The sequence below is a fragment of the Typopeltis vanoorti genome, chromosome 24, assembly GCF_054136105.1.
Source record: "Typopeltis vanoorti isolate ZY-2024b chromosome 24, IOZ_Tvanoo_1.0, whole genome shotgun sequence".
Lineage (NCBI taxonomy): Eukaryota > Metazoa > Arthropoda > Arachnida > Uropygi > Thelyphonidae > Typopeltis > Typopeltis vanoorti.
Genome location: NC_143572.1, coordinates 913667 through 936513, shown reverse-complemented (window position 1 = coordinate 936513; position 22847 = coordinate 913667). Strand labels below are relative to the sequence as shown.

Genomic DNA, 22847 nt, shown 5'->3' with positions numbered 1-22847 from the left:
ATTGTTTAGATTGGGGTGGTTGATAACGATCTCACAAGCTTCCTTAAATTTGCGTTCATACCATGTTTTGGTGTGATGTAGACAACTAGTGCTTTTCCAGTCCATTCTATGTAAGGTGTTCAAGGGCATGATCAGAAAGGCCAACTTCACCTTAATTATTATATTTGATTTCTCGTTTATGTTCTTTTTGTCTGATCAGAATTGTGCGTCCTGTTTCTCCTATGTATGGTATATTCATGTGCAGTAAATACGGTATACTCCAGGGTGGGCCAGCGGAGGGAGTGGGTCTAAGTTGAGTAAGTTTTTTAATTTTGCAGGAGGTTTAAAGATGGCTTTGAGGTTGTATTTTTGTAGTACTCTGTTTATTTTGTCTGATGTCTCTTTAATGTAGGGAAAGGTTATAGTTTTACTGTAGTCTGGTTTGTCTTTTTTTTTTTTTTATTGTGGTCTTGTAGAGAATCTTGTTAATAGTGTTTTGGCTGTATCCATTTTTTTAAAAGTATTGCTGATCACTTTAAATTCGTTTTTCAGTGCCTGTTCATTGGAGCAGATCTTCAGAACCCTGTTTTTTAGGATATTGATGACACCTAGTTTTTGTGTTGGTGGTGGTAGGAGTTTATGTATATATATTGGCCAGTATGTGTCTATTTCCGGTAAACAGTGAAGGAAAGATTGCCCGAGGGAAGACATGTGACAAGTGTATCTAGAAATGGCAGTGTGTTATGTTTTTCAATCACAGTTGTGAACTGTATGCATTTGTGTTGCTTGTTTAGATGGCTAAGGAATGTGTCTAGTGTCTGGTGGCCATGAGACCAGATCGCGAAATATTGTTCATTGTGGAGAAATTTGAATATGGCAGCTGGTTCTTTCGATCTTTTAGTCATATTTCTCCACAATGAACAATAACAACCAGAAGCAAGAAGTAACAGGAGCCACCAATCACCCACAGGTAACAGTAATATAGTGAACCTATCCAACCATGCTTTAAACAAAGATGAAATCTCGATACTTAACAAAGGTTTAAATTATGCCATAGCACCCAAATCGATAAACAAACTTGAAATTATTTGTAATATTGAAAGAAGCCTAAGATTCATCCCAAATAACATAGCAGAAAAAATGCATCTAGAAACCGACAACATTTTAAATCATAACAAAACAATAACAAGCAACCTAACTCAACACGAATTAACAGCGATAAAATCACTAATGTCAAATCTGAACATCTTAATAACCAGAGTAGATAAAGGAAGTGCCACAGTTACCTTAAACCAAACCACGTATGTGGAAAAAATGAATCTGCTGGTCTCAGACAATAACATATATCAATTAGTTAACTATAACCCAACTAATAGAATAAAAAAGAAAACAGAGAATCTACTTATGTCAATTACCACATGGCCCAAAGATATCACGGGAATTTACGTTCACCGAGAATTTACGGGCTACTGAAAATTCACAAAGAAAACACACCGCTAAGGCCTATAGTCGAAGGGATACTGGACTTATTACTTAGCCAAAAAATTAGCAGCAATGTTCAAGGAGTTGATAGGTCATTCCCCTCCTATATTAAAAACATACAACCCTTCATAAACATCATCAAAGACATTACATTAGAAAAAGATGATCTATTAGTTTCGATGACTCTGCTCTCTTTACGAATGTCCCAATCAATGACACAATTCTTCTTTTACAGAACAAATTTCTTCTAGATCACGGCGTTCTTTGCGTACGTATTACGTTCTGGTTATTTTGTATGGTAAAACACTTTCTACCTACAAAAAGAAGGCACAGCCATGGGATCGCTGTTATCCCATGGCTGTGCCTTTATCGTTGTTAATCAAAAATAGCAATTGTAATAATAGAAATAGGACATCACTGTTACTGGAAGGAAAATCATCTGTAAGGAAGAATGTTTATTCATGTAATCATAAACTAAATCTAGCTTGATGTAATTATTTTTATTGTTATTTTATTTATATAAATAAAATAAATTATTATTTTTTTCACTAAAGGTCATGCCAGTGAGTAGCATGTGATTAAATCATTGTTTCTCTAGCTTACGGTTTGAAATGTAATGCAGCTTCTCTTGTATATTTATGTATACTCCAGATGATGATCTTGATATGAAGATCGAAACGTCGGGATAATAAAAAGAGTTATTTTAACACAGTTGTAGAATCCGTACTTTCAAAAATGAATGCTGATCACCGTGTAACACTAAAAGAAACGACTAATTCTGGCAATTAATTAGGAATACCAGAGCTCAAAATCAAATCTCAAATGTAAGGGAGACATAGCAGTTATTATTATTATTAATTCGCGTGCATTTCCATTGACTCATAGTGGGAGACCTAAAGTATCAACACAATATCTATAGCATCTCTGCTTGAAACCATTAACAGACAAAGCACTCACAACTGACTGAGGCAACCCATTCCATTCATTCACCACTCTCTAAGCAAAAAATCTAGTCCTCACAATCTTGCAACCATACTCTTACCCAACTTCTAGGGATGATCTCTCATTCACCTTCCCAGTGAGAAAAATGATACTAGAAAGATAGGTAGATCATTCTAATGATCTGCTAAATACTACTTATTTGATCAATGGGAAGGCAAATAAAACATAGAGCCACAAAGTTAAGCAGTTGCAGGGATGAAGGTGGAGGAAAAGATGTTCTGCGAGTTTCAAGGTGCACTGTGAAGGGATGTTGAGCAGCAACTGCATGTGTTCCAATGAGCTTAGTTGGAACTAAGTTGGAGCTTAGTTAGAGCTAAGTTGGAATTATTGATGCTATTTCAGATGGACATTTCCCATGGAAATATTAGTAGAATACACATAGTGCAGAAACCAAATGTCTGTGTGAATGTGTGTGTGTGCGGGGGGGGGGGGATGAGTTGATAAGAGATGAGTCATTAATAAGTCTAATTGCTCTCCTCTGTATTGAGTCAAGCATTTTGAGAGAGCTTTTAGGGCCCCACCCCATATGTGAGAGCAGTATTCAATAGCTGAGCAGATTTGCAATTTGTATAATGTTAAGAACTGTTCAGGGGTTAAGTAAAGTCTTGAACAAAAGAGAAATCCTAGATTTTTAGAAGCAGAGGATGCAATGGTTGTGATGTGTTTATGCAAGGAGAGGCTTGATATCGGGGTAATTCCAAGAAGACATATCTCAGATTGTTTGGAAATTTGGGTGTTGCCAAAAATAATACTGGGAGAAAATGGTTATTTTTTATGATAGATAAGACAGAACTGGGTTTAATTAGCATTGAAATTGGTGAGGTTATTTGAACCCCATTGGAGGATGGCTTGGAGATCAGAATTGAGAGAGGTGGTGGTTGATGTTCTGTAGGTTGAGGTGAGTTGTGTAGCATAAGGTTTATCAAATGAAAAGGAGGAGTGCAATGTGCTGTCATCTGCAAAACTGTTGGAGGTCAACTGAAGTAGGTCATTGATATATAGTAGGAAGAGGGTCAGTGAGAGAACAGAACTTTGTGGAACCCCGGCATTAGTTAAATGGTGAGAAGATAAGAAACTATTACCACCACCACACATAGTGTGTGTGTCCAGACAGAAAGCTGGCAATCCAACTACAGAAGTCCTGGGACAGACCAAATGATGGTAGTTTGCTTAGTAGGTCTTTGTTCCAGACCTGGTCAGATATCAAGTGCAACCACTTGAGATTCGCCAGATTTCTCCATGGCATTTGTCCAGAGATGGGTGACATATGTGAGCAGATCTCCTGTTGATTGGCAGCAATAGAATCCATACTAGTGTTCATTTATTAGGCGAGTGCCTTCAAGGTAGTGTAGGAGTTGAGAATTGATCATTTTTCCATTACTTTAGACAGGGCTCAGGTGAGCAAGATATTCAACCCATTCGCCCTTCTTGGGAATGGGTTGAATATAGGCCAATTTCCAGGCTGTGGGATAGATATAAGTGGAGTAAGAGAGTATACACAGATCATATAGGATAGGGGTCAGTTCTGGTGCACAATTTGCAGGACAACTGGAGGAATGCCATCAGCTAATTTCAACAGTATTTTTCTGATCTCTCTGGCAAAAGGATATAGGGGGCATTTATTACCATTGTCAGTTATGCATGCACTGGAAGCAAAGTGTGAAGCCAAGAGATTGTTTTTTTTTCTATGAGTGAAGGGTGTGATAGGGGTGGGAATAGTATTGGGCAGAAGTTACGACCAATTGCTTTGGCAAGAGACCACTAGGATAGGCTGCCATTTGGACAGGCCACTAGTTTCCTGCTCTTTGTTCTTTCGAACTCTGTTTTGGAAGCATTGATTATTTTTATTTTGCATCTTTTACGGGCTTAAGTATAAGCTGTAAAGGAGGATGGAGTTCTTGATTTGAGCCAGTAGTGGTATGTTTGGTTTTTCATTTGTTCAGCCTTGGCACATCTTTTGGAGAACCAGGGTTTTGTTATAAAATGGCAGTGCAGAGTAGTATGGGGGATGTATGTTTCCATGCCAGCAAGGATTACTTTAGTGATAAGTTTGGTGCATATGTTTGGGTCGGAAGGCTGGAAGCAATAGTCTAACCATGGGAATGATGCAAAAGTTGTGGGAGGCTGTCCCACTTGGCACTGTTATAATGCCAAACTACTCTTGTACGGGAGTGGCTGTGTAAGCATTGTTGCATGTGGGGAGGAGATGAGCACCAGATTGTGGTCAGAATTACCTCGGAGTCCACTACATTCACTGTGTATTTGGAAGGGTTGTTGGAGAGGAAGAGATCTAGGATATTTAGGGAATGGTTTGCGTTATCTGGTATTCTGTTTGGCATCTGAACAAGTTGTGTCAGGTCGTTAGCGATGGCAAATGTTTCAGCATCTCTTCCTGCAAGATCTGCACAACTGGAGGAGAAAAGTCAATTGGTGTTGTGGACATTAAAATCTCCTAGGAAGATGATTTTGCTGTTGGGAAAGTGGGACTAGAGAAAATCACTTTTTAAGGAGAGAAAGGCAATCCTAGGTTGGGTGCTCTCTGGCAAGGTATATCAAAGCAGATGTATGCACAGACTCCACCCTTGGGCCAACAGGAGTTAAAGAGTGCATAATTTGGAAGGCTGAGATGAATAGTGGTGTTGGTGTGGAGGTAAGATTTGAGTTTCTGCCAGAAATAGTTGGAGTTTGGTAGACAGAAGATGATAGTAGAATTATTAAGATTGGAGTTTAGGCCACAGATGTTTGTAAAGTGGATATGCAAGGTTCTATGAGGCATATATCTGACCACAAGGGTCTTGCACGTTTCATGTGCAGTGCCTGAATACTGGTCTCCATGGTGGCTACTAGTGGCATAACTGGATTTTTGCACCACTTTAGCTTGTATGATCCAATTGTTTTCTCCATTTTGGCGTTTTTCTTCTAGTTGTTTTTGAAGTTGATGACTATGTTCTCTCTGGGCAAATGTTAGGTCTGGTCAAACACATATGCGCGATTGGGAACAAGTGTCTTTGAACTTGTTGATTGCTGTTATTAATTTAGATGTGCTTGTTGGCATGTCACAAACTACTGCTATAATGTGAGGTAATCCTAACAAATACGGACAAGGAGGCGATAATTCCACTGTATATGCCACTAATAAGGACATTTGGATTTCTGAAAATAGATCTGGTCACCTGGTTATATGGACAATAAGGAAACATTAAATAGTGCAGAGGGAAATAATTATCTGAGAATGTTGAGCATGAGTGAGGAAGTGGTCTGCAGAGCTTGCTAGGAGGTGGGGTAGGAGAGGTGATATCATTGCGACATAAGTTGGTGAAAGGAGCCAATCAGATAGATACAAGGGAATTATTGCACAGGATAATAGGTCATGAGAGAACAAGATGCCATCCCTGGAAACTGTACAAAGGTCATATGAGTAAAGAAGTTAACACATTTACTGCCAACTACGAGTATACCCATAGTTGGTATATGAGCCTCACAAGCCAACTACGAATATACTTATGTCGATTACTGACCTCCTATGCCAAGCATGAGTTAACCCATAGTATAAACACGTTAATTTGGACCCTTGGCTTGTGAACAAAGTGGAGAGCACGTCTGGGGGACTTGATAAAAGGAAAATAATTTCAGCAAAAGTATAGTATATTATAAGAGATATTGTTGCATAAACTGTGCATTTATTAATGCAAATAAAACAATTTTTCGAAGTTTTTCAACATATACATATATTTATATATGATATATCATCATCTGAGTCGTCTGTAGGATTATAATCATCTTCGGAATCGGAAGCAAATAATTCATTCCATTCATCATCGCTCATATTAGCGTAAGCTTCTAATTCTCCAGTAAGCTTTCATTTACTGGCCATAGTGTAATTGAAGGTTTTTATTTAGATAATTTTAAATAATTGTAAGACGAGACGCAATAAACCTTACTGCACTGAATGCTGAACGTCACTGACTCTGAACTCAAGTTACATAGTCATAAGCACATGTAAGACATAGGTGGGGGTGATACGAGATTACTCGTAGTTGGCATATGAAACAAAATTCTGTCTGATAAGCCAGCTATGAGATAACTCGTACTGACCTTGTAGAAGTGAAAGTGTTTGGCATGCGGTAACAAACTATGCCTGAGGAGTTTGGCAGTGAACGTATTAAGAAAGAGATTTTTTGCATGGAGAGTGGTGAATGATGGGAATGCATTGCCAGAGTGGGTGGTGAATGCTACAATGCTGAATGTCTTCAAGACAATGGATGATAGTTACTGTGGCCTGTGAGTGTTTGACCTCCAAAAGTGAGTCTCCAGACTCAATGAAGGCTTAGAAGTAATATTAAAATCTGAAGAAAGGAAGCTATCTACCATGACATGCAGTGAATGACCAGAGAGAAAAGTGGGAATCATTGGCAATTTGCAAAAATTAAATAGACCATATAATTGTAATTCAGTAAGTAAGCTCAACTGAAGATTTGTATCTAGAACGACAAAAATGATTTCACCAAACGGTTCCAAAGTTTGGGTACTTACAAGTACCCAAACTTTGGAACCGTTTGGTGAAAAGGCAAGGAGACATACTATTGATTAGAAATATTGGTGGTCACTAATTAACTGGCTAGCGTCTATGTGATGAAGGAGTTGATTGTTGATGACTTTTTTTCCATTATTTTCAATAGAACTGAGGTGAGTACAACGGGATGGTGAGCTTTTATCTCCTTTCTTTGAGATTGCTTTGATATAGACATTTCCTCCCTTCCATGCTGAAGGATAGATTCTATGTGGGTATAATCTCTCATACCCATATAGAATCTATATGGTATGAGAGCAATGCTTCAGGAGCACACAAGTTTTTATACACAAGCTGGGAGGGGATGGGTTTACTATCCAAACCTAAAGACTAGTTGATATTCAGGCTATTCAGGATCCTTCTTATGTCATTCTGATGAAAGACTAGAGGAAGCATGCAGTGTGCAGTTCTTCGTAATCCTGGAGGGAATACTTTGCAATAATCATCAATGTATGAGCTGGAAGAGAAGAATGATGCCAGACCTTTTGGGTGATGTTGCAATGGTACAGTCTGGATGTGTGTGTGTGGGTGAGAGAAGAAGACAACATGAATAAACAGAAGTTGTGCCCAATGGCTTTTGGGCACAACTTCATTCATTCAAACAGTCATTCTTTGTGAATTGTGTGTGTGTGTGTGTGTGTGTGTGTGTGTGTGTGAGAGAGAGAGAGAGAGAGAGAGAGAGAGAGATTCCATTGCCATTTGAGCAAGAGGAAAGTTTGCTGAACTTGACCTTTTCAAAGTCAAGTCAATATGGATTGGCTTGGCCAATGGTATTTTTGGCTCCTGCATGCTGTTTGTGTTGCTGCCTTTTAGCTGAGTGAGATAATAAAATCTTGGCTTCAAGTCACTTGTGATATATAGAATTTGCTTTAGCATATTTGCAGAAAACCAAGGTTTGCCTCATTATCTGGGCTTTTGGGTGTAGTGGGGTAATGAATGTCTTCATTACAATTAGAATTATTTCAATTATTCAGTTGGAGCAAGTGTCTGGATCCAAAAAACAAAAAAATAGCAGTTAGCCAAAGGTGGAACAGAAGTCACACAGTGATAACCTGTGGTTATCACACTTGGCACTATTACAGTGTTAAAGGACACAAAGCTGAGAGTGGCTGGATGAAGCGCATTTTGCTGGAAAGGAGACTTTGACAAAGTTATGATCTGAATTAGCAAGGAGAAAGTTGATGTCTATAGTGAATTTATCAGAGAAATTGATTAAGAAGAAATCAAGGATGCGTTGAGGAGTGGAGATGATTTGGAGTATTCTTGTGAGTAGGTGGACAATTTTTGAAAGATTAGATTGTTACTGACTGAAACTCTCAGCATCTTTGAGACTCTTCTTCTTCTGCAGCTTCTCCCACTTAAGTGGGGTCACTGTTGATAATGAGTCTCCTCCACATCCTCCTGTCTTGGGCTGTCACCACATCCAAGTTCTTCATCCTCAAGTCCTCTTCTACCAGCTGCCTCCATCTCTTCTTTGGCCGTCCATGCTTCCTCCTTCCTTGCACATCCATCTGCATGACCCTTCTTCCCACATATTCGTCCTCCCTCCTCATCACATGACCAAACCATCTCAACCTTGCCTCCTGTATCTTCGCTCCTAAGTTCGTAACTTTCACTGTTCCCCTCACATAGTCATTTCTCAGACAATCCTTTCTGGTCACACCACACATCCACCTAAGCATTCTCATCTCTGCTACTTCCATCCTGCTGATGTTATTTTTCCACAGGGCCACAGTTTCTATAGCATACGTCATAGCTGGTCTCACTACTGTCCTATAGATTTTGCCTTTCAGATGATCGGTGCCCTCTTATCGCACAACACTCCAGCCATCTCCCTCCAGTTCCTCCAACCTGCTTGTATCCTGCATCCCACTTCCTTCTCAGCTCTTCCATCTTCTTCCACTGTTGAACCTAAGTATCTAAAGTCCCTCACCTTCCTGATGACATTTCCTTCCAGGTCTGTCTCCTGGCCGCCACCCATTGTGCAACACATATTCTGTCTTACTTCTGCTCAGTCTCATACCTCTCTCTTCCAGTACTTTTCTCCATCTTTCCAGTTTAGTTCCCGCTCCTTCTCTTGAATCTGCACACAGCAAGATGTCATCTGCATACAACATTGTCCAAGGCGCATCTTCTCTCACCTCCTCCGTCACCACCTCCATCACAATGTTAAACAGAAACGGACTTAATGCTGACCCTTGATGCAAGCCAATTGTTACTTGAAAACTTTCTGTCTGTCCCAGACAGGTCCGAACACTTGTCTTCACATTTCTATACATCTCCCGCACCAACCTGACATATTTCTCCGGAACCTTCTTCTCCCTCAGACACCTCGAGACCTCTTGCCTTGGAACTCTATCGTGTGCTTTCTCCAGATCAATAAATGCCAGATGTAGCTTCCATTGTTTCTCTCAAAACTTTTCCATCATCTGCCGTAACCCAAAGATAGCATCTGTTGTTGATCTACCAGGCATGAAGCCAAATCGTTCCTTTGCAATCTCCACCTCCTTGCTCAATCTTCCATCAAGAACCCTTTCTAGGACTTTGAGACTGCGGAGAGGAAACCATTTAGAATTGTGAACGTTGCCTAAGAAAGATGACCTCACTGTTTCGGTATTTGGAAGCTAAAATTCATAGACAAATGGAAAATATTGTTTATCAGAATTTGGAGAACAACAGTAACAGCAAAGAAACCTAATTGAATGAAAATATTGAGGCACAGCAGATCATAAAGACTGAGAATACAAGGTTTGACATTCTCTGGTACAAGAAGTCATACCATGAATGCAACGGTTCCACCCTTATGACAAAAGGAATTATAGGAAAGTTGAGGTGAATGGAGATTAAGGTTTCTAGTTGAGATTCTGTTAAGAATAGTGGATCAGGTTTATTAACACTGGAAGTGAAGTGAACATAATTTAAATTTGTAGTGAGAAACCATGAATGTTGTTGAAGCGGATGTGATTTTTTGTTTTGGAGGGGGGGGGGGGATTGGAGCTTTATTGTTTTTGGCTATTTTTGTACTGTTTTTCAAGTGACTTCCATCTGTACTATATACTTTTTTTGCTTCAAGGATGCTATCATCATAATGAAATAATGTAAGTGTTAATATGGATGCATGGACAAATGTAGCAGATGCGTTCATTGAGAAAGTGAAGGTCTGAAGAAAATGTGATATATTAATGGACTATGGTGATTTGAATGAAAGTCATGAATAGGAGGAAGTGAACAATATTAGATGAGTATAAGACTGAGAATGATAGCCAAAACAGTGAGCATAAGAATATGAATGTGGAGAATGCGATAGGGAATACAGAAATGACCAAAAAATGAAAAGCTGGTATAAATTTGGAAGTGAGCCTAAATGATAGTGCAAAAGCTAGCATGACTTCAAGAATAGAAGAATGAAATGATTAAGATGAGAAATGAGATGACACATATGCAAATTGAATTAGATATATGGTAAATACAAACAGAAGAGTGCAAAAGAATAAAATGAAAGATATAGTGGAGAAAAAAGGAGTAGCAAATGACTGAAGAGTAGCACTATACGGGTATTCTATTATAAAATGTTGGAAGTTTTTCCACTTGGTTATACTATAAATTAAAGATACCAAGAAATTATATACTTGGTTTAATCCTTTATCCAAGTGTAAACAAACAAGTTTGTGCCTGAACTATTTTTAGGACTGGGGAAACTAGTATAAAGAAGTTCAAGAACTTGCCTTAGTATTCCAAAATGCAAAGCATTGACCAGTTTAAACCTTTATTGAGGTCTAATCAGTGGGAGCCAGATCCATAGGTGATACAAAGGCAATGCAGAAGTCATATTTTCAATTTTTACTTACACTTGGATAAAGGATTAAACCAAGTATATAATTTTTTGGTATCTTTAATTTATAGTATAACCAAGTGGAAATGTTACTTCATGAGGATGAAATAACCAAGTATTTCATCCTCATGAAGGCCCATCATAAAAAGCTGGAGTGTAGAGGTCATGGCAGAGGAGGGACTGAAGGTGAATAAACAGGAGGTATATGAGGAATTAAGTAAACTTGATGTTAATAAGACAATAATACTTGATAAAATATTGCTGCATGTTTCAAAGAAATGCTTTAGAGAATGAATATCAAATTTGGTACACCTGTTTAACATGAATTGTCAAATAGGGTGAGTCTCAAAGGAATAGGTGGGAAAAATGGTTTCAAAAAGGTGGAGGCTACAAATTATAAGCCAATCTGTGTGTCTGGAGTTGTTGTAGTTAAGGTGTTAGAAAAGTTGGTGTGGACTTGAATTCAGAAATGGGTTGATAATAGCAGTATTCTTTATGATGGTTAGTATGGATTTGTTAGGGGGAGAGGTCATGCTTTAGCCACCTGCTTATATACTGAAACAAGGTCATTAAAACACTGGATAAAAGCAATGAAGAGACAGTGCTATACTTGGATGAATTTTTCAAAAGTTTTTGATAGACTGCCACATGATAAATTGGTAGCTAAATCGAAACAGATCGGATTAACTAAAAGACTAATGAGTTGGATAGTTGATTTGTTGTCAAATAGACATTAGCAGGTTATGTATGCAGGAGTGGTATCCCAAAAGAAGATCACTAGTGGAGTGCCACTGGGATCTGTTTCAGGACCATATCATTTTTGTTTAACTTGCATGTTAATGACATTGGGACTAGCTTATCTGGAGTGTGCATCTATTTGTCAATTATGCAAAGTTGGTAAGAACTATGAGAAATAGAGCAGATGTGATGGCCTTGCAGGAGGATTTAAATAGGATATGTTGCAAAGTGCAAGGTCTTGAACTTGGCAATGGGGGAATTCTGAACAATGTGGAAGAGATGATAGATCTGGAAGTGATGGTGGACAGAGCCATGAAGTTTAGTGGTCATATTGCCAAAATTATAAGAACATCGCAATGGATTATGGCAATGATGAGGATATTCATATGCAGAAGTGAAACGGTTATGGTTCCCTTATATAAGGCTTTGATCAGGCCACATATTGTGTGCAAATTTATCTCCTGATTTTCAAGGGGATGAGGATCTATCAGAGAGAGTGAGAGAGAGAAAGAGAGTTCAGAGAAGGTTTACTATGTTCAGTGTCAGTGGTATTGTAGAATCTATTGGAGAGAGTCCAGAGAAGGTCTGGACTCTCTCCTTCTATGGAATGTCAGATAATGAGGAGAGATCGAGGAAATGAAAGTTGCAGTACCTTGTGAATAGAAGGAGAGAAGACAGGACTGAGACAAATAAGTTGGTGAGAGGTTTCAAAATTAATGTGGAAGAGATTTTTCATAGAGTAGAGAGAGAGACCAGGGTAGAACAAGAGACCAATTCTGGAAACTGTATAAGGAGGGTGTTAGTAGGGGAGTGAGAAGAAGGTTCTTTGCATGGAGAGTGATTGGTGAATGGAATGCACTGTCTCAGAGTGTTTACAGTACAGAAACTGTAAATGTGTTTAAGGCATAGTTTGATAATCTTTTTTGAATGAGAGAGTATGAACCAACCACGAGTCCTTTGACTCCTTGGAGGTCAGATGTTAATAATAATAAGTTAGTTTATTAACTCATATTCATATTTTGTTATGCAATCAATGAGTCTATTATAATTAGTTATAATGTAGTCATGTACACATAATATCTTAAATAGCATGGAATTAATTTTAGCATTAATCATATGGAATTTATTGTATGGAAAAACATGGGATCATAATAAGTAATGACATGTAAAGTAGTAAAATATTTGATTATATAAAAAAAAATCTTCTAATAATGTATAAAATACTGCAAAACAACACCAACCTTTTTAATATGTAAATGTATATCTTTTAGAATTATTTCATAGCCTTTCTTCACTCTTTTGGTGTTTCCATTAGCTAAGTATCCATTTTGAGATGTTTCCCTTGCTCCCTTTTCCATATTAAGTGATGCTTTTCCTTTATTGCACCTAAAAAGACCATTACTAACATCTTGGACAGTAGCTTTACAGGAATACTGTTTTGCAGATTTCTGCCGGCAAATTTCTCCACGACTTGTTTGCCAGCTGAGAGTAGCACCAGTAAGATGCAATGGACAATCAGTGTCTTTCAGTTTTCCTGAAGAAAAGTTTTGTACTTCACTGATGTGGATTATGCTCTATAATAAAAATAAGAAAGAAAATAATATTTGAAAAGGATTGTTCTGATATCAGAATGAAGCTAAATTTTTATTCAAAACAAAATCAATCACACACACATGCATGAGTACGTATACACACACATATATGTTAGCTGGTGTTTATGACATCCCATCCTTTGTGAATGTAGTTTGCTATACTTTGGGCAGATAGGCTGTCCTGGGTAAAAAAGAATTAATGAACACCAATACTACACTGAACACCTGAAACCTCTAAAGTATGGCCTGGTACAGCATAGCATTGATACTAAACACAGTATCTTGTTGAATGAAGCTTGTCTTGTCTTTGCATAGAAACAATTTTAAATATGAATGCCTTTTCAAAGAAAGTTGTGAAGCCCTTTTACACCAACCTAACTTGAGTTGCAATGATTATCTCTCTCTCTCAAAGGATGGGAAATTCTCATCTTATGTAAATATCAAAAATAGATTGTTGTTTCCATATGATGTACTAATATTTTCAGTATGAAATATCTGTGCTTTTCATTAAAGTTTATTACTGTAGTTACTATGCTGTTTTTGTTATTTTAAAATGATTTCCTCATCCTGGCATGCTAAGGTTCATTTCAGCATTACAATTATCCTCTGAGTTGTGCTTCCATTTATTGGCTACTAAAACTTCAAGATCCCTGGCCTTATCAACTTCTTTCAGTGTAAGCCAATGAATATAATATGACATTGGATATCTCATTACATCAAAGTGCATAATTTTATGTTTACTAACATTGAACTGGTAGCCATTTTTCACATATCCACAATTCCAGCCTGTTCAAAGCATTTTGTAAGCTGCATATCAGCTGTGTTCCAGATTACTCTGCCTATCTATGCAGAAATGCCTATCGATGAAAGGTGAAAAATACTGCATGAAAGAAAATATGAAAGAGTTATTGGAAGAAGTTAAAAAGAAGAGTGAGAGAGTAAAGATTGTGAGTATGATAGAGGCAATTTGAGGAAGAGTGCAATGATTGCATATGTTATGCAGGTTGTACATCTTATAGGTTGAATTTAATGGAAGAAGGGACTTTTAAATGATCATTGGAGTGAACTTAAATGAATTTGGAGTTATATTTTTTTTTAAAAAGAAAGCAGAATAAACTGTACATATGCAAGGGGTTGTTCTGATATCAGAACGAAACAAATTTTATGTATATACTAAGTGAATATACAGTAAGTATATACAGTATAAACTAAGTGGTTTGGAAGCCATGTCTTCTATCAGATAACTGTCGTGAATGAATAGGGAAATACAATAATCAGAATATTTATATAACAACAATTCATGGAGATAAAGTCAAATGAAAGTGAGCTAAGTTGCCCTGTTTTGTGCCAAACGATAAATGTCAGATGATTCACAAGTGTAATCTTCAAAAATCCGTTTGCTTATGTATTGCCAAAATTTCTTTCTTGGTCTTCTTTTGTGCTATTAGTTGGTCTGTAGATATTATTATTATCATCATCATCCAGATCTGCATGGAGTCAAAATATTCATCCTGGAAGGTCGTTTTTAGGAAACACAAAGTTTATCATACCACTCCTTAAACCCATTGACCGTTCCTTCTCTACCAATCTCCCAGGCAATGCATTCCACAGTTGAACTACCCTCCATGCAAAGAAACCACTCCTCACCCTCTTGCTCACGCCTTCTTTCGTAACTTCCAGGGAATGCCCCTTGTCATCACTCATTCCCGCTGTTCGACCAAGCGAAAGAACTCTGAAATATCTACCCTGTAACTGCCTCTCAACAGTTTAAAAGTCTCGATCATATCACCTCTCCTTCTTCTATCCACCAAACTCTGCAGTCCACATTCCCTCAGTCGATCCTCGTAACTGACATTGCACAGTCCTGAAACCATCTTTGTTATCTGCCTCTGTACCCTTCCACAGTTAATTTATCCCCTTCAAATCCTGGTGACCAAACCTGAAAATAATACTCTAAATGTGGTCTGATCAGGGTCTTATACAATGGAATGATCATTCTTTTATCTCTGCAGGTCAGTGTCCTTCTCAGTATTGCAGCAATCCTTTGGTTACCTTCACCACCTTTGCAATATGCTCCCAGAATTTCAGTTTTCTATCAATCATCACCCCTAGATTTCGTCTCCCCTACTTCCTTCAATACAGCTCCTGCAATCGAGTATGAAGCCTCCCATCGATGGTTCCAAAACTTCAAGACTTTACATTTTGCTGCATTAAACCGACATCCCCCATTTATTTGCCCATCTGTCTAGTTTATTCAAATCATCTTTCAGGGTTGCCACATCTGCACTATTACTGATAACCCTTCCCAGCTACACATCATCCACAAACAACTGAAATCCACTTGAAATCTATTGACAATGTCATTGATATAAAGGTTTAACAATACAGGTCCCAGTACTGAGCCCTGTGGAACACCACTTGTAACCTTCTGCTTCCTTGATTTTGCCCCAACATATACAACTCTCTGATACCTATCGGACAGCCAATCCTGAATCCAGCTGACCAACCTGACATCCAAACCCATCTGCTGCAACTTAAATATCAGCCTTAAATTCCTTTGCAAAATCTAAAAAAAATGGCAGTATATGCCTTTACCTCATCAACTGCTCTTGGAACTTTATTATAAAAGGCAATCATATTACTAAAGCAAGAGCACCCCTTAACAAATCCGTGTTAATTCTCACACATAACATTACCCTCATCTGCCCAATGCTGTATATAGTCCCTCACTAATTTTTCCAAGACCTTAATAACTACTGATGACACACAAACTGGCCTATAATTAGACACTTCCAGTCTGCTACCACCCTTGTGCAGCAGTAGTACTATCTTACTTTCCTTCCATTCCTTGGGTAACTTTCCAACAGCCAGACTTTTATTGAAGAGCCAGGTCAACGGAGCTGTCAGTTGTTTAGCACATTCTCTCAAAACCCATAGTGAAATACCATCCAGTCCCACAGCTTTATTGGTATCCAGAGTACTCAGTATTTGGAACACACTCTCCACTTGCACCTCTAAACCCTGAACCTGTCTTATCCCTTTAGTATTAAAACCTTCTTCTGTAGGATGAAATACTCCAATAAAGTTCTCATTGAACAACTCCACTATGTCCTCTGCATCAGTCGCTCTATTCCCATTTTTATCCTGCAATGTCATTCTGCCACAATCATTTCTCCTCCTACTGGCCACATAGCTAAAAAATTCCCAAAGATTTTCTTTGTAAATCTTTGCAAAAGTTGCTTCAATGAGGAACCGACTTTTGTGAAGGACTTTTGTCTTGTTCCAATGAACTCTATGTCCAGTGTTGATGGCATGCTCTGCAAGTCCAGACTGTTCAGGTTCAAGGTATTGAATATATGACTTGTGTTCTAACCGAATAAAAACAGATCTTATTTTTCAGAAATAAGATAACCCACAAGAACAAGTAATCTTTTAGACACCTGGATAACTGAGATGTGGAAGCTTGTCCTTTGGAGAAGTGAGAAAGGTGGAGATTTTTTCTGATGGGCTGAAAGGCAACAAAAATATTTAGCGGTTTAATACTTTTGATAGGCATTCACTAATGCCTTGCACATAAGGGATAGGAATGCGTAATAATCTTCCTCTTCAAATAAAGAAGAAATAACACGCATTCCTATCCTTTATGTGCAAGGCATTAGTGAATGCATAGCAAAAGTATTAAAACCAGAATATTTTTGTTGCCTTTTTGCCTACTTAGGTGGGGCCTTTTGGAATTGTCAGTTATCGTTTAATTAGCTTTTTACATGTGCTGAAGATGCCTGCGATACTCAGACAAAAATTCTACTAATAAATAATATTTTACGTGAGTTAACTCCGTTATTATAATTTTAAGTGATATGTCTACTCACAGTATTTTCTTACTGAAAGATGTGAAGTCTTATTATTATTCAGGCCTCCATGGAGTCAAAAGACTCATCGTGTGATTCGAATTAATGAAATGGACAACAGGTGAAAGGGGGTTTAATTTTCCTTGGAGACAGAAAAGCGAATAAATCCAATTTACAACAGACAGGCACAACTTGTGCAATGTGGTCCCTGAATTTTAAGTCCTTGTCCACCATCACCCTAGATCTCTCATCTCCTCTACTTCCGTTACAGTTTCCCCACCAAGTGTATACTTTGCATCCCATCGTTGCTTACTAAATCTCAAAACTTTACACTTTGCAACACTGAACTGACAGTTCCACTTACTTGCCCATTCATGCAATCTATTCAAGTCCTCTTGTAAGGCCATAACATCCGCTTGACTCAGCATTGCTCTCCCCAGTTTTGCATCATATGCAAACAACTGCATATTACTAGTTTAACCCATTCCAATATCATTAACATACAAATTGAAAAACAATGGTCTCATAACTGACCCCTGCGACCTTTCTCTTTCGTGATACCGCTCCCCCATATACAACTTTCCGATACCTATCCAACAGTCAGCACTGATGCAACTCAGAAGTCTGTTATTTAGTCCCATCTACTTCAATTTATATAAGAGCTTGTCGTGTGGCAATCTATCAAAAACATTTGCTAAATCTAAGTATATCACCGTATATGCATCTCTCCTATCAAAGGTATTTGTCACCTTTTTATAGTACATAAGTAAGTTGATGAAACATGATCTCTCCCTTAATAAACCCATGCTGATAACCACAGAGAATACTGCTCTTATTAATCCATTTCTGTATCCTACTTCTCACCAATCTCTCTAGATATACAGACTGGCCTATAATTTGAAGCTACAGCCTTATCACCACCTTTATGCAGTGGAACAATTTTGCCCTTGTTCAATTCCTTTGGAACCTGTGCTACTGTAAGACTTTCATTAAACAGGCATGTCAATGCTACTGTCAAATCCCTGGAACATTCCCTTAAGATGCGTGGTGATATCTTATCAAATCCTATTGCCATATTGACATCAAGGTTATTTATTTGCTCAAATACTTTCTTCTCACTCACAATTAAGCCATCCTCTTCTAAGTCCTCTACACTTAAGTTCCTCATGATTCCATCCTGATCAGGATGAAACACGGTTATAAATTGATCACTGAATACCTCAACAATGTTTTCTGCAGCAGTTACCATTCCAACACTTTCATCCATTAACTTCATCTTACCATGATCATTCTTCCTTGTACTTGCCACATATCTAAAAAACTCTCTAGGATTTTTCTTTGCCTGATAATATGCCAATTTCTGCTCATACTCTACTTTTGTTTTCCTTACTAACTGAGTCATTCTCTTGGCTTGTTCTTTATGCTCTTCATGTTACTGATTATTACTATTATTCATCTTTTACTTCTTCTTAATTCATTCATTTTACATATACCTTATTCAGCCTTTTGGTTCCTCATGGATCCAATCACTACCAATTGCCTTGTACTTCCTCCATAACATTTTTCTTTTCCACTACAGCTTGTTTGATTTCACTATTCATCCATTTCATTCCTACTCTATTTACTCACTTAACTGTTGGTATGTTGTTATACATTGCTTTTGTCAGATAGTGTCTGGTGAGTTTCCATGAATTGTCAACATCTTTTCTGCTCAGCTCATCTACCCAACATACTGATGCTAACTGACTACAGAGCCTCCTATAATTACCTGCTTTATACTTCCACATATAACCATTTTTTGGCAGTAACCTTTTCTTGTTAACTACAATCTTCATCACTTAGAGGTATAGTATTACAGTATTTTAGCTGCAATACCATACCTCTCTTTTCAGTCTGACCACTCCGATTTCCTTGATCCTATCTCTGATTTTCATTCCTACCTGTCTCATCCTCATCTTTATGTGGTCCATCATCTTGTGCTGCTGCAACCACATCTTCAACCTCATATCCATCATTTTGGCAGTAACCTTTTCTTCTTTCATCACTTACTAAACAAGTACCATATGATCACTCTCTCATCATCTGATTGCAGTGTAAACACCTCATTAACAACTACATCTTGTGAAGTTATCACGAAATCCTAAACATTAAAGCCTCTAGTTGCTTCAGTCACATGCTGCTTAAGATATTTTTGTCTCAGAAATTCAACAAACTCACTCTCCTTGTTCCTGTACACTATTTCCTCCTTTCATTCTATATTCCTGCAATTAAAGTCTCCTATCAGGATCACCTTCTTTTTACATGTATGATTAATTTGCCTAAACATTTCACAATCAGTATTCACTGCATTCCCTCATATATAACAGCATCCTATCAGATATACTACTAGCCTGCTAATTTCAACTTCACACCACACAGAATCAAATCTGTGCATCACTATCAACTTCCACACTTTGTGGACACAATTGCTCCCAAATCATTAACAGCATTTCCTCTCTTCTTTTCACATTTCCATCCTTCCAGAAAATTATATATCCTTCTATTTCTATTCCTGACATCACATTCTCCTCAGATAACCAAGTTTTACTTATTCCAATTATCTTTGGGCATACTGACTCAATCAATGCAACAAACACAGCTCTCTTGTTTAGAATACTCCTTAAATTTGCGTACAAACATAACAATCCCTGTGTCTTTAAGGCCATTCTACCAACACCCAAGTTCTCTATTCTAGTTACAATACTTCTCTCTCTCTTCGGCCTGACCACTCCGATTTCCTTGATCTTGTCTCTGATTTTCATTCCTACTTATCTCATCCTCATCTTTCCATCGTCTTGTGCTGCTGCAACCACATCTTCAATCTCATATCCATCTTAATCCTATTGCACAATCCGTATAGTTGCGATATCCTGCTTCACAAGTAGACTGACCATTTACTACATTAACTTCTTGACTCTGTGCTTTCTCAGAAAACAACAGCCTTTCTAAATGCCCAACACCAAACCCATTAAAATGTAATCCTTCAACTTTAAACCATTCTAACTTTCCTTCAAATTCACACCACAGATTTACAAACTGAACCCCCTTTGCCTCACACAACTCAGCCATCTTTGCTGAGTTGTGTTGCATTCATTATCTCTGCTCTCCTTCTCAATTCACTGTTGTCATATCTGGGCAGCATAACTACGACTTTTCCAACAACTTCCTCAAGTCTCTATCAACAATCTTTTTTTCCCCAACTAAGTCATTTATGCCCATGACTATCACTAATTTTGATGTCAGGTCTTTTCTTTTCTGCAACGCATGAATTATTTGCTTCATTGTTCACCAGCAAAGGATGTTTTGTGCACTTTATTAGTCATCACACCTCTAATGATCAAGTCCCCATACAATGATATACGACTTTCCTTTGACTCCTTCTTCATAATACTAGCTTCCTCCTCATTCTCATCAGCCAATCAATTCTTTTGATGTTTATTATCCTTATCGAAATGTTTCATTTCACTTTTCATTTTCACTAATTCTTGCCTAAGCTCTTTGACACTTGCTCCCATTTCTAATTACTATAATCTATCAAGACACTTTTCACATACATTAATGCTTTCCTTCTTGTAAAATCCAAGGTATAGCTAGATCTTCGTACTGAAAGCATGCTGTTGACATGCATTTTTTTATGGATGCCAATTTTAGAAGCAGTACAAACAAACAAGAAGCAAAACACAATATAAACAACAAAAAATTCCAACAACAATTTTAAACCTCTATTTATCCAATAGCTAAATAATTAAATAAATAGCATATTTTCTTGGTATTGTAAATTAACAGCAAAAATCAGAGAGGAATGAAGTCATTTGGCTGTATCAAGTTATTGAAAATTGAAGGTGAAAATTACTGTTAACAAATTTCTTAATTGCTTTTCTAGTGGATAATTCATTATAAATTCTGAAAAGAAAAACCATACCTGCATCCTTTGGAAGGAAACTTTGGCTTCAGCTATGGCTTTTACAGCATAAGGCAGTGTTCCAATTGAGAACTGGAGGGCTGAGAACACAGTAAAGACTGTGAAGGCACGTGGGGCAGTGAGAGGATGTCCACTCAGTGTGTGACCCAAAAATGTGGCAACTGCTGCCATTATCACAATGTTAGGTGAAATAGTAGAGGCCAAACTCTGGAGAAACATACCTTTTTGGAGAACATTTTTTTCTTTCTCCCTTATATCTACAGAAAAAAACATAATATTTTTATATGGCTTATTTATAACCAAATATAAAATTTCCTGAATATGACAGAGAAATGTCCAAGATCAAGATGTTACTATTCTCATCATCCCTACCATTATGAAGAAATGTAAAATTATTATTATCATTATTACGTGACACCTCCAGGAAGTCCAAAGACTCATCAAGGGAGGGCACCTAGGCTACAATTCTCTGTCTCCATCACTCAATCCACTAACTGCAACGCACTACCACTACACTGATGCCATCTACTGCCCACCACCACCACTAGTATTTTTACAGACAATCACAAACATCCATGCCCATGGCAGGATTTGAACCCACAGCATTCTGGCTGGAGAGTGTGGATGGTAGCGACTATGAAATGTATAATCAAATTAACCAAGCAAATAAGAACAGAGTGATCATTATGGGTGATTTAAATTATGGCAATTATCGGCTGTAATATGTCCTGAAGAGGAAATGGGTTCTGCAAGTCTCTTGATTATTACGTCTACTGGTTTATTAGTAAACTGTAGTAAGTTCCTTCAGGCTGCTTACCTGCATATATTTCAAGATTTCCTGTGTAAATTACTTTCGAATTGACCATAGCAAAAATTTTTATTCGATATTTATCGGGCTTTAATGGAATATATAGTGTCTAAACCAAAATTTGCCTAAAAACATTTCATCTATTGTTACATTATGTCCCACAGAGTAGCATAATTTACAATTTTCTACAAATGGTGAGAAAATGTCTCTCACAGCCCCTAATTTGTCTTATTTTTTTTCTTCTGTAAGAAGAAGAAAAATTAGAGCTGGATGACAGACTAAATAAAAATAAGGAGAGCAAAAATGAAAGGAGATAAGAAATGCAGAAGAAAGTGGATAAGAGATTGTGAAATGTATAGCAATAGTGAATGTCAGACATGAAAATATGGTGGGAATAAAAGGATGAGTGGCAGGCATAGGAACATGGATAATAGAAAAGTTATGGGCGGGAGTGAGAATGTTGGAAATCAAACAGTAATTGGTATGAATGTGAAGGTAAAGTGAGGGCAGTAATGGTATGCAAGGCTGAATAGAAAAGAAAATTCTGTATGATAATGATTCAATGATTTGAAAGATGCAAAACAGTGATGTGTACAAGGAGCACATGTTCTGAAGATATGCCTGAGAGTACTATTATGGCCATAGAACAGCAATGCAGATGTGGATGAAATGAAAACAGCAATGAAATAGCATTAATATGCATTCTGGCAATGCACTACTTCATTTAGTTGCAAATGGCAGATGTTTATTTGATCTACTCCAGCTCAAAATCTCCTTATTAAATTTTACTGAATTCATTTGCTGTCTCTATCATTCTTCTAACAATGATACCACTATGATGTCGTTGACTATCAACTTCTAAAGCTGAAATTTCTGCAGTCAAACTACCAAATAGTCAGATCTTCCTTGGGGTACTTCAACAACCCAAATGATTTCCCTTCTCTAATTCCACTGATCAAGTGGGCAGGGATTTCAGGCGGACAAAATTTCAGGCCGGCTGGGGCATCACCCGGTTAAACAAGGCCCCCGTTGTTT

General features: G+C 37.7%; 1 protein-coding gene across 1 annotated transcript in view; it reads right to left on the bottom strand.

Moving 5' to 3' along the window:
- Positions 1–22847, bottom strand: part of LOC150092881 (ATP-binding cassette sub-family C member 5-like) — a 708254-nt gene that overhangs the window by 493364 nt on the left and 192043 nt on the right. Inside the window, exons 9-10 of the mRNA XM_090414097.1 lie at positions 21005–21261; positions 12845–13177 (exon numbers count right to left, since the gene is read on the bottom strand). Coding sequence (XP_090270223.1) covers positions 12845–13177; positions 21005–21261 — 590 coding nt within the window. The remainder of the gene's footprint in view (positions 1–12844; positions 13178–21004; positions 21262–22847) is intronic.